Here is a 13,663-nt window from a genome sequence, read left to right as displayed (position 1 = left end):
TTTATGTTATTATTTCGTATCAAATTTGATTCTAATTAATAAGGAAATATTAAACATATTGATTATTTGATATAAATCCTTGATTTGGGTCTATGTTATTATTTCGTATCAAATTTGATTCTAATTAATAAGGAAATATTAAACATATTGATATAAATCCTTGATTTGGGTCTAAATTATTATTTCGTATTTGATTCTAATATATGATTTCCAAAAATCAAATAAGAAGTAATTATGGATACATTATGCTCAAGTATTTAAGGACCTTAAGTCATTAGCAATTTCAATTAACCTCTCAAATAATATAGTGATTAAAGCTATTACATTTTCCTAGAAAAAAAAACCTTTATTTTTCAATATGTCCGGAAAGACAGTTTTAGTTGCTCTATTTTTGGTGCTAGTGTTGGTGTCTATGCCCAACGGTGAGTGCAAATGTCACAAATTTACACCTCATTTTTATATATATAAATATAACGTTTTTTAAGTTTATATACATATATACATATGTGTGTGTAACGTTTTTTTTAGCATTATATGTACTTTGATTAAACATAATTGCATAAATTTAAGGCTAAACCTGTACAACACTACCTTTTATATATACAGGGTCCTAGATGCATATAAAAGTAGGTGCGCATCTAACTTTCTAAGGGTAGTTTTGTTTTTTTTTTCTTTTTTTTTCTTTTTCATTTGATGATTTTTTTTTTTACTCATATTAAGATTTTATATTTTAAAATAGATGAAAAAAAAATCCGGGTGTATAAATTTTTGTGATTGTAATTTCTTAACATGTCAAAAATGCAACATTTTCTAATTGTTATTTTATTCCGAAACACTATTGGTGAATTATTTTATGTTAATATTTCTTTATATATATGCTAAATTCTAATATTTTGGATGTATATTATATAGGTGGGCATAGCGGAAGCGAAGTCAATGTACCTTGTTTCTCTTTTCCTAACAATTGTCCTGATTGCGAGAGTTTTTGCCACTCCAAAGGTTTCCCAGGTGGTGGATTTTGTCAAGGTAGACAATGTTGTTGTAATAATTAAGGCGTGTTCATCATTAAATAAAGATTAGTTTTTTTTTTTTTTTTTTTTTTTCCCAGTTATCTTATTTAGGGCGTGTTCACCATTCAAATCGATTTAATCGATTTTAATAATACTCGTAAATTTTATATGCTTGTTATGTTTTTATTTTTGATTGATGAACCATTATAAATATTAAAATTCTTATCATTTGGGATCAATTTAAATGTTAGATGACTTATTGGCGTATATTCAAATATCAAATATCAATAATTTATACTTATATTGATCTAATAATTGAACATATTGTTTTCAAAAAAAAAAAAAAATAATTGAACATATTTGTGGTCCAAAATTTACATAGGAAGTTATTTAAAATTCAACAAATAAAAAAGAAACAAGTTGGGTGCAGTGAGGAGGTCCGAGGCCAAGAGATGGCAAAACTATTGGCACTTTGGGGGAAGGCAAAACTATGACTTTCTACAATGTTGTGCCATCGATCATTTTGGAAACACAAAGTCTTATATGTGGCTAGCTATATGGTGTAGCCACTTTACATAATTACATATATTAGTGCAAAAATTAGTTATCCAGTAGCAACAAATTATGATTCTCTTATTCTCGTCAAAAAAAAAAAAAAGAATTGTTTTGTCTCTAAAATTTCATCTTGTTGGATGGTAATAGGACTAATAGCTAGTCTTATGAAAAATTTAAACAAAAAGAATATGTAAGATATTTACTAATCTAAAAATAATGTTACATTGTTACTCTTTTTTTTTTTTTTTTTTTTTGAAGAAATGTTACATTGTTACTCCGTCTTGAATAACTATACAAAGTTGTATTCAAAAAAAAAAAAAAAAAAAAAACTATACAAAGTTTTTATTACAGTAGTCAATTTGAAGGGGTTTAATGGGCTCCGTATCCATTGAACAATTATTTAGTAGTTAGTATACGCTCAAGGGGCATACCTCTTTATTGTATTCGTAGCTTTTTTATAAAAAAAAAAATAATTTTTAATGATTTGATGTCATGTTTTTCTTTCTCCTTTAGTTTGTAATATATTTAGGAAAATGTTATACATTGCCCTAAGGGCTATATATAAGCATTAAAAGTACTTTAGAAAATTGTTTAAATTTTGAAAATCATGACAAAAACACACTGATTTGCGCGTGTTTTTGTCATGAATTCCTATTTTATACAATTTTCAAGAGTATATTTAATGCTTATATGTAACTCTTAGGGCTATATATAACATTACCCATATATTTAAGGATAGGTAGCTCTTAGTAAAATTTTTATAATAAATGATGTGTACTGCTATGTATTACGAGTACTAAATAAATGTAATATATATTGTAATGTATTATATATTTATTGCATTTTTTTCCAGTGTGGTTTAACTTTAACTAAGACGGTGGATTGCATTTTTTTTCTTTGACACAGGGATTTTACGATAATAAAATCCTTGAGGTCACCATGAATTTATTTTTATCCTTCTTATATATTTATTCATTTCTAATTTAGTTCAATTTTGGTACCCAGCTTTTATCTTTTGCTATACGACTGTACCAAGTTACCAAAAACTTGCGTCAAAGACAATGACTACGTGAGTTCTTTACAGAATAAGCCATGTACAAACAAGTCTAGCACTATCAACCTATTGCAATGTAGTCATGTAGATCCTTTTATAATCCTAACTAAAAAATATATTCACAAAAAATATTAAAAAAGATTAAAAATATATTAATAATGTCTGGGTTTGAAATTATTCACCGTAATTGGATTATAAAAGGGATCTACCCAGCCAACATTCCCACTTGTAAAGTTTTCAATTTTGAATCAGATGAGCAATTTTGATTTTAGCCAAAAATAATTAAACACATACGAAGTATATGACTGAAAGTATACATATTAGGGTTTTAATAATTGGGGGGAGAAATAAAAATTAACAAAAACAATTAATTTATACTTATAAATATAGATTAGGGTTACGTTTCAAATTAGTGAAAGGAGAGATCAATTAATATTGAAAAAACTAATAAATTATCACAATTGAATCTTCAAAGTTGTTGAAAATGTTAACCTCAAATTTCAATTTGTTTCAAGCTTTAAGACCCTGATCACTTTGGTAATGGATTAATCGGTCGTTGGACAATCACCCTAAAACCAAACAATATTTCTACCTAAACCAACCTAAGACAAGTCTAGGGTAAGTAGAGGATCGTATCCACAGGGAATGGGTAGGAACGGTTGCAATCTAGTTCGGTCACAAATTGGGGGTTTTGATTAGATAACTACTATGGAGACAAACACTAGGGGGAAATGGGAGTCGACACTAACCAAACCAATGGATCAAAACAATAGGCAAGCATGAACACAAATTGGGTGATAGAGAGGGCGGCACTCAACATTGCCTTCTTTCGAAGCCACAAAACTAAGCATTCCTAAACCAAACTCAACTAACAAGATAGGCCAACCAAGTCTTAACCATGAGAAGTAGACTACTAACTCGGATTTGTCTTTCGACCGGTCCAAGAAAGCATTAAGGCACAAGCAATTGGGATTTCTCACCTAATTGTTGCAACTAAGACTACCACATCATTAAAAAAGGAACCGTAATTTAGAGGAATTTAGCATAATCATATAAGAAAAGCTCACAACTAGACTTCATCTCTCAATGCAAGCATAAAAGTGAATACATGAGCAATAAGTGGCCATCCAATTACACATGCAATTAACCAATTCTTTAACAATCAACCATCAACCCAAAATGAACATGCAAGCACAATTAACAATCAACCCATGGCTTGGTTGGGTCTTCACCTAACCCCTAGCTAATTAATTACTCACTAATCATGGTGGAAAGCAATCTAACAATTAAATCTAGGGTTAACATGAATCCAATTAAAGTAAGAGAGAGATTAAACAAGGATGGTTGAACATGCAAGAACAATTAACAAAGATTAAGCAAGAACTAAGATTAATAAAAGATAAAATCAGAAAATTAAATATCAAAGGAGAGAGAAAGAGATTACTAATTGATGCTTCAAATTTGAGAATAATTGTTGTGGAAATTGATAGAACAAACTTCAAATAATACTTACAATGATTGAGTTTTGAGGTAAACTAATCTAATTAAAGAGGGTTTAGAGAAACTAAGGGCCTAAGAAGTCTAAAGGGAGTTAAGAAGGAAGAAGATCCATACAAATGAGCCCTCAAAAGCTATTTATAACCCCCAATTACATAGTAAACTTCGCAATAGAAAGCTCACAGAACCTATCGGAAGAGGCCTCTCCAAGGTCTAGAGAGGCCGCTCCAAAGACTAGAGAGCCCGCTCCATGTCTTGGAGAGGCCGCTCCAAACTGGGGAAAATTGGGGTAGAATGCTCCGTAGCAGGGTGGAGAGGCCTCTCCAAAAAGGTGGAGAGGCCGCTCCCCTATGTTAGAGAGGCCTCTCCTCATCTCTTCTTTCAAATCTGCCAAGTGATGCAGGAAGTTCAGCAACGAGGTGGAGAGGCCTCTCCAAATAGGTGGAGAGGCCGCGGCATAAAGTTGGAGAGGCCTCTCCTCACATAATCCTTAAAACTGCCAAGTTTGGCAGTAGCTACAGCAGCGGGGGTGGAGAGGCCTCTCCACTGACTTGGATAGGCCGCTCCTAGGGAGAGGCCGCGCCACTCTATGGAGAGGCCTCTCCACTGCACATCTCTCTTTCTTCTTGACTTGGCTCCTTTTCCTTGGCTTCTTTCCATCATCTTCTTGCTTCTAACCTTGGTTCATCATCCATAGGCTTCAATTGGTCATCTTTGGACCTAAAATATCAACTAAAACACTAACAACCCGTGAATCATAGGATACACAAAAATTGCATAAAAATAGAGTGAATAATGAACTAAGGCATCAATTCCTCACATATTCAACATTAAAAACCACTCTACAATCATACAAAATAGCATGCTATCACACTTCACCTTATTTTTGCTGAATTGAAATTATTTTTACCCCAGAACTTAAATTGTTTTTGTTGAACTTAAATTATTTTTGCTAAATTGAAATTACTTTTACTAAACTAAATTTTATTTTGCTGAACTGAAATTATTTTTACTGATTCCATGTTATATTTCTTCTTTGAACTTATCAATTTTGATTAAACTGTAACTATTTTTACTGAACTGAACTTACTTTTACTGAACTGAAATTATTTTTGCCGAACATAACTTATTTTTACTTAACTGAAATTATTTTCAATTAATATTTTTTTTAAGGTGAAGTGAACAGGGCCTAATCGTGATGAATGAAAATAAATGAAGGATGTAGGCAAAATGAGAGAGCGGGGAAGGACCAAAACAAGAAAAATCGTGATAAAAATAAAATAAGAGTAAAGTCTTTGTTTTCAATTATATACGTAGTATAATTTAATAATACACAACAATACATGACATTTATAATACATATATAGCGGTATATGTCACTAATTTCATGTATTGTATGTAGACTCTCCCAGCTCTTAGGGACACAAATAAGCATTGATTTTTTTTTTAAAATTTTTTTTTAATACTACCTCCGTTTTTTTAGTTGACACGTATTCTTTTTTGTCTTTTTGGGAAGTTAAATTTTAGTTGACACGTTCCTATTTATGGGTAAGTTTTATAACTTGCATTTCCTATTCTACCTTAGCCTTAATCAACTAACATTAAATTCAACTAATCATCCACCTTACATTACTTCCTAACGATAATTACTTATAACATTATTATTTTAGAAATGCATGACAAAATCACGCGCAAATCAAATGTAATTAATGAGCATATTTTATAATTTCTTCCATTATCAGCTTCTTATATTTAGCCCTTAAGGCTTGTGTATTATCATTTAGCCCTTAAGGCTTGTGTATTATTTTCATTTGTAAGTACACATTTGTATGTTATATTATGAATTAGAATTATTTATGAACTAATTGGCCTATTCTGATTTACTGAACTAAGTTAAACTAAACTGAACTGAAGTGATTAGAGCTGAGCTGAACTAAACTGAACTGAACTGGACTAAACTAAACTGAACTGAATAGAGCTAAAATGAATTGTTTATGAGAGAAGAAAATTAGAAACTGAGCTGATTAAAGCTGAACTAAACTAAATTGAAATTAAGCTGAGGAGAACACGCCCTAATTGATCGTAAAATGATTTATGAACTAATTAATCGTAAAATGATTTTTCATGTGACAACTGTTGGGGTTTGATGAGTCCAACTCACCGCGGAAGAAAACTCGAGCCAATACCACACTCACAATAATTATAACCATAAAGCATAATCAACTTAAACAACAAGATTATGTAGAGATTAACACCTTTAGTGCGTGCTTCGCCCACAGAAAGGGCTCTTACTTCGAAAGACCACACTCACAGTAATTACTTCCCGCTCACAAGAGGACCTCCAACGAAGTCCACCCACAAATCGAGCACTGAAAAATGGTCCAATGCTTAGGATTTAGCTAAGCCCGACCTAATTAAAACCCGAGTAATTAATTGTGTTCAAAGGTTTTCACAATGGTGAAGTGAGAAAAGCTCTCCTATCAATGTGGGACAATTGATTTTTCCATTTTATTTTAAATCAAAAATAAAATTAATAATTAAGCTACTAATAAATCAACAAGTGGCATGCTCATAAGAGAGGTTAGGTGAGGACTATTTGAGAGAGGGGGGGAGGGGACCAAACTTGCTCCCCAAGCTCTCCCCAAAAACCGCCACCTCAAGGCTCAAGCATCCAATAATCGCGCACCATGTGGCACCCCACATTTGGGCACCAAGGCACCTAAGTGTGGGTTGCTGCTGCTGCCATGCCTTCGGTCCAGCAGGCCATGCACCAATTATGCGGGCAGCTTGGCCGAGGCCCTGTTTCTAGCATGCCACGCACCATGTGCGGGCTGCTAGTTGCTGCTTGCTAACATGCCTCGCACATTTGTGCGGGCTGCTAGCCGTGGCATGCCAGCATGCCTCGCACATTGGTACGGGTTGCTAGCTGCGGCTTGCTAGCATGCCACACACTTGGTGCGGGCTGCTAGCTGGCCTTGTTAGCCAAGGTGCACTAGCACACATTACTAGCTAGCCACCTTGCTAGGCCATATGCCCCTAGCACTCGGGTTGCTCGGGGCATTCTGATGTTAGGGGTATTTTGGTTATTTTGTTGATTTATTAGTAATTTTCTCGTCTAGTGTTTTATTATTTTCGACTCAACGTGCGACGCTCGATTTCGACGCTCCAAGCTCGAATTTCCGACGTCTAATAAATATTAATTACTCGGGCGACTCATTAATTCCTTCCGAATTAATTCGTCGCGTCGGTTCGTTAGTTGCTTGGGTGTGACCCGCAGGGTTCATTCAAGATTAAGCTGTAATATTAGTTACTCCCCTCCATCCCCAAACGATAGTCCTTTATGACCTATTTTTAGTCTCAATTGATAATCCCATTTGCTTTTTTCAAGTACAATTAGTATCAATTTTTTTTATCAAAATTCCCTCCAATTGCAACAATATTTGTGCAAATTTAACTTTCCCATGTAAATTTTGTTTTTCAATGTACTTTTATTACTTTCTCTCTCTACTATTTTACATACCCAATGTAAATTTATCTTTTCAATGTAATTTTACTACTTTTATTTAAGTTTCTTAATTCCCGTGATTTTTGCCCATAAAAAACTATAATTTGGGAACGGAGGGAGTATATATTAATATTACTGATCGAAAGCGGTCTCCACCCAGGCATTTCGATCACTAAACCTTACTGAATAATTAGCTTTCTAATAATTCCGAATCCTCTATCAGAATAATACATTTGTTCGAAGAACACCATTCCTTTCAACAACAAGTCCTCACCCCTCTCCTTTTAATGCAAATATAGGCCAAGCATAAAACAAAACATAACTACGAATGAAACAAATGGTGGAAAAGTCATCCCAACTATGTCCTTCTGAGGTAAATTTTTTTTATTATTATATATATACGGTTCCTCATGTAACCTAAAGTTTTACTTTATATATGATGATCTAATAAAAAAAATCGTCACAATGTGAACAAAATACTTACGGGTAAATCGTGCATCCAAGTGTATATAACAATCTCTCTCTATAGAACTTGGTTTATCTAGATCGTAGGAGCATCAAAATAAGCAACTTTATAATAAAGTTTGTGTTGTTTGAAGAAAAAGTTTTTTTTTTTTTTTTTTTTTTTTTTTTTTTTTTTTTTTTTTTTTTGGAAAAATATAACAGAGAAGATTTGTCATTGCTTTTTTTTTAATTTTGTTGATTTGTTTTAACCTTATAGGTCTTATAAAATTATAGTGTGTCAAACTTTCGAAACTAGAAAGAAGTATTTGTTGTTTGAGGAAAATTGGAGAATCGATTTTAATTAAAAGGTCCTAAGCTAAATTGCTCAATTGAAGGTTTAACCAACAATAGTTCTTCCGTGCAAGTGTACAACAAACAGTAAGGAAATATTACTCCATATCAAATATCCTCTAAAACTAGGAAAAATTAAATATTTTGATACAAAATCTGATTTAGTCCTATAATATCTCATTTGATTCAATTAAAACTCTATATACAACCCAATAATAATAAAAAAAAAAAAATCTAATGTAACGCCATAAATAATAACCCTACAATTTGTAAGAAAAATATTATGATGAGATGGTGACTTGGAGGGCAAGTTCCACTATGGTGGAAATGATTGATCCAATGTCGAAAAATTTCGATTTCCTCTTCTCTCTGCTCCTTCAACCATTTTTGATCCACATAATCAATATTTGGAGCGGTCATATCCAAACAAAATGTACCTAAAATAATGGGAAATATGTGTTAAAATTCATTGAGATTTATAGTAAAGTCATAATAAATTTTTAAATCAAAATGTACATACCTTTAGTAGCTTTGACCGCAACTATTGTTTCAGATTGATCATCCAATATCCTAAATAAATTTTACAAAACAATTATTTGAACAAATACGTAATAATTAAGTGAGCTATACTATAGAATTTAATGAAATTTTTATCAAGTTTTTATCTTTACTTACCCCGCACTACAGAAAGGATCCCTCAGTCCGTTAGAGAAAATTATATTTCCTCCAAACCCAATGAGAGATTTTTTGATAGTCTGACAAATTAAACAAGATTAAAAAAAATAAAAAAAAATCAGTAATAATAATACCAAAATTACTAATAAATTAATTATAAATCATCCAAACACATACCTTCCTACTGAAAAACCCAATGGGTGTGTACGGCCTTGGAGTGACTCCAAACCTTGACTGGCATGATTTTTCAAATGCTTTTAAATCAAATGGTCGGGCAGGAAGCATTGTTTCCTCGTGACATCCCACCGGAAAAATCAACTCAGTACATCGCTGCACCCCAAAAAATTGAACATTATATTCGAAGAATCAAATAATTTTACAACGGGAACCCATATTACGTAATTACTAATAGATGAAATATATCTGCCATTCCCAGGCGATAGTAAAATTGGAGTATGGCTCGAAAGGGGATTCAACTTCATGAATCAAAGTATCCAAACAATCCCCTATTTTTAGTTTTGATAAAATCCCATGTGCTACACCTTGAATGGAATTTCCCCCACTACCGAAGGTAGTAATCTCTCCGCAGAGAGATCTTATCCCATGATTTCCTGGCAAGTCGTATTGAGCAGTCGAGGTGTATAACTGTGCGAGCCACTCTTTCACCTCCCCAGCCGACTTTATAGGCCTATATTTCTCATCAAATATTCAATTAGATGGTATTTTTATTTTTTTATTTTTGTTTTTACCTAATCTCTATAGTACATACAGAATAGATATACATCATACCTTATTAAAAAAAGTTTAAGGATTATACTAAATATTACCTGGTATAAAGGGCTGAGACTTGAGGATGAGCGTCATAATTACATGCTAAAAGCTACGTATAAATCAATCAAAAAATTGTTTTGTTTTTTTGGTACAAAAGAGGGGCAAAGCCCAAAAGGGAGACCAAAAGCAAACAAACACAAACAGAACAAAGAAAAACAAACCAAAAACCAAGAAACTACTAAGCAGCCCCTAAACTCTACTTGTTGACAGAAACAAGTAGAAAGAAAAATAGATACATATACGAACTTATTAGGAAAATGAACTTATTTTAAAGTCCAACTAACATGGTATTCAAATCTGTAAAAAAAAAAAAGAAAATTTCTATAATACCCCACTACTTGTATGATCACTAAGTCACTAACTAGTGAAGTAGTGAGTATGATCACTAAATGAATAAAGCTGTATTCACTAGTACTGTGAACTTGCTTGCCAATTTTTGGATACCTTATTTTCACGGGTTGTGCTAATTGACAAGGTCATAGGCTTTACACATGTGAATCCTACAAGTAGAAAGCTTTTTTTACTAGAAATGTGATTACTAATTAAGTATGTAGCATGTAGCATGTAGCATGTAGCATGTAGCATGTATAATTGTCCAAGAAATCTTCATATAGTAAGCATGTAGCATGAATTGGAATAAGCTAGATAAACTAGAAATATGTCGGTCACTTAACTTTTCAACAAATCACATTAATTAAGTATAAATGCATAATACTAAATAAATTATAATACTATCATATATAAGTTTACCTGCAAGTATTGAACGCAACACTGAGTTGTGCTAAGCCGTTGGGTTGTAACGCCAGGTTGTCGATTTCTTTCCAGGACCGACGTATTACTTCATAGCAGTTTCCGTCTATGTCCTATGAAGTTATGATAACAAACTGTTAGTTATTTTATAATATAAGCCAAGTGGCCAAGTAAACATGTATTCTAGAAAGCTTTAGTGTGACAAAAAATACCTGAAAATCTTGGCTTACGATAGTGCAATATCCATCCGGTGATGTTGTATTACCATACAACATCAGCGGAGTAGATGAAGCCAGTGCACCAATGGCAATTTCCGGATACTTTAAACGAAACCAGGTAGCCAAGGCTAATTCAAATTAAAAAAAAAAAAAAACAATACACAAGTTAAGTAAACAAAATTATAGGGCACATGGCTTAAAATATTAAATTTTTAAGAGCTGAGTACGTTCGTTGTTGAAAAAATTGTTTATGTTTGATTTTAACAATTATGAACTCTCCATTGCATGTATAAAGACATAATCAAATTAAAGGTGCAACAATAATAGAAGGGATGTCATAATTCACTAATCCAGGTAATAATTTTGTAAAAGTTGGGACAGGCCAATTACAAAACTACAAAGTTCGTTCCAAATTTTTTGATTGGATGTTTGATATACTTCTGGTTGCATCTATATATTCTTATGTTGATCTTAGAAACGCATATTTCCCTTTAAGTGATTAATTTATAATGCTATTCTATTAGAAGATGATGCGAGCTAATATTGAAAATACATATAGGTGAGCCAATTTGTTTAGTCCCATATCTCATTTTCCTAAATTAAGGTTTTATGTTGAAGAATTGGCAATAATATTGTGATCCCATATATTTATTCAAGGTAATGCATCTACACTGCCAGTACATAATATTTTCAATAAAAGTTAATGAATTACGGAGTATAAAATATGGATTAGGTTATTACGTACCTCCACCATAGCCGAAACCTGCAACTATTACTGGCGATCGATGTGCAGAGTAGTTGGCCTTCAAACTCTGAATTATATCTGCACAATCTTGTAATGCCTGGTCTGTGGTTAGGAATTTCCTAACCTGATGATCGGCCATCGCCGCTTCTATGGAGCCTAGTGGAATTGATTGGCCGTAGAAGCGATGCTTGAGGAGAAGGGGTTTTAAAGAACGAAGTTAGATATTAATTAACAAAATGTGACAAATACTTAATATATATATATTTTATTTGATGTTACTCTTTACAAGCTTAGTTTTTTATTTTTATTTATTATTTATATAAATTAACGTAAATTAAGCTATTGTAAAAAAAGAAAAATTATTTGATTGTTTTGTCTAGTCAAAGAAACGAATTCCAATTTGGTGAAATCTATTTAAAATTATTAATTACAAGCAGATTATAAATGTGAATTGTGATATCAAATTCGTCCAATAACAACATGGGATAAATACATATTTACTTTTTGTTGTCCTTGATCGACTTAGTTAAACAACTTTTTAGCTTTTACCATTTAAAACAAAAATGTTAACTAAAATTCAAAGGGGTTAATTAGTTTACCTTCTTACGTACGAGTTGAAGTGGGTATAAAGTACCATCAAATAAGTAAATAATGCCATTAAATGTTGTACTAGTATAATAATAATCTTAATTAATCAATACTAGTATAAAAATTATATCTTTAAGACTATTTAGCTAATTTAAAATTCTTAATTTTATTCATTAACAAGTTAAAAACTGTAATTGACTAGATTTGATATCATACCTCAATGTGAACTAACATCGCCTGAAACTCGGCTGCGCTTTGATTCAAAACCCCAGACTGCTTCGGCGGGTAGATTTCGCCGTGTTCTTCACCAAACAACACAAAAATGGGGGATCCTACTTGTGATCCTCCCCATAATGTATCGTCAATTAGCAACCTCTGCGTAAATAAGAGGTTGCTAGACCCAAAGTGATCCAACTTTTGGGTATAATTCAACAATTTTAACTCACCTACACCATATAAACAAAAGGAAGTATAATGATCAATTTATAGCTTTAGAGAAGCCTATTGGTATTAAAATTAAAACAATAATTTTTTTTTCTCCTATCTGAGTTCATATAATAGTTTGCTAGGTTTTTTTATTTTTTTATTTTATTATATTTTTTGTAAACCGTTAGTTCTTTAATTTGGACATAAGTTAATGAGTTAATTATGATTTTCTTAAGTTTTAGACTAACCAATTAAATTAATTGTATGTAATGCTAATTAACTTAATAATAGTCAGTCAAATACTAGACCAACCAAATTAAGAATAGAAGTTTGTGTCAAATAATAATTCAATCAAATACAGACCAAATTAATACAGTACTAGACAACCAAATACTAACAACAGTAATAATAAATGTTGATATACTAGACTAACCTTCTTTTTTTAAAAAAAAATAAATAAAAAAAATAAAATACTAGACTAACTAACTTCAGCAAGTAATACGAGTACTAGATAATCAAATTTTTACAACATCTCAACCAAAATTAAGGAAGAAAAAAAATAATATTTGAAAATTTGAAATCTTACTCATGCCCGATGATGTCCATAGAAAGGCTATAAGTATAACCACGATACGACCCACGATACAGGCAGCAACCATTTTGCTAAACTGTTACAAAACAGCAAGCATTAGGAAGAAGAAGAAGATAGAAATGTTAACTACCAAATAAATACTGAGAGCAACCAATAAATAGTTTTGTTATACTACATAAGTAAGATTAGCTATCTATTTAGAATAATAATAAGGAAATTGGTTTTTTAGACCTTTTAAATGCTTCTTTGCGATGAAACCAAACTGATGAAGGACCTTTTAAAATACTACGTTGTTGTGCGTTGGGATCTTTACGCCGGAAAGCAGGAGTTGATCAAAAGTTCGGCGTCGACCAATCTCGGGCACTAAGTGAAGGAATTGCTGCACCAAAGAAAACATACTCCGTATTTCATTTCCAGTTTCC

General features: G+C 32.1%; 1 protein-coding gene across 1 annotated transcript; it reads right to left on the bottom strand.

The window, feature by feature from the left end:
- Window positions 1-8,368: 8,368 nt before the first annotated feature.
- LOC145604252 (uncharacterized) lies at window positions 8,369-13,308 on the bottom strand. The gene is made up of 10 exons (XM_081660187.1): window positions 13,236-13,308; window positions 12,440-12,669; window positions 11,636-11,822; window positions 10,885-11,018; window positions 10,673-10,785; window positions 9,519-9,779; window positions 9,269-9,425; window positions 9,092-9,171; window positions 8,937-8,986; window positions 8,369-8,853 (listed from the first exon to the last, which is right to left on the bottom strand). The coding sequence occupies exons 1-10, from the start codon at window positions 13,306-13,308 to the stop codon at window positions 8,651-8,653; spliced, it is 1,488 nt and encodes a 495-aa protein (XP_081516313.1). The 3' UTR covers window positions 8,369-8,650.
- Window positions 13,309-13,663: the final 355 nt, after the last annotated feature.

This window comes from Chenopodium album, chromosome 22 (assembly GCF_948465745.1).
Source record: "Chenopodium album chromosome 22, dcCheAlbu1.1, whole genome shotgun sequence".
Lineage (NCBI taxonomy): Eukaryota > Viridiplantae > Streptophyta > Magnoliopsida > Caryophyllales > Amaranthaceae > Chenopodium > Chenopodium album.
This window is presented reverse-complemented; position numbering and strand designations above follow the sequence as displayed.

Excerpts from the sequence above, each read along its gene's own strand:
- LOC145604252 (XM_081660187.1), bottom strand. The coding sequence starts at position 13,308 with ATGGTTGCTGCCTGTATCGTGGGTCGTATCGTGGTTATACTTATAGCC. Across the intron at positions 8,987-9,091 it reads GATCCTTTCTGTAGTGCGGG|GATATTGGATGATCAATCTG; the intron begins GTAAGTAAAGAT and ends AAATTTATTTAG. Across the intron at positions 8,854-8,936 it reads TGCGGTCAAAGCTACTAAAG|GTACATTTTGTTTGGATATG; the intron begins GTATGTACATTT and ends CCATTATTTTAG.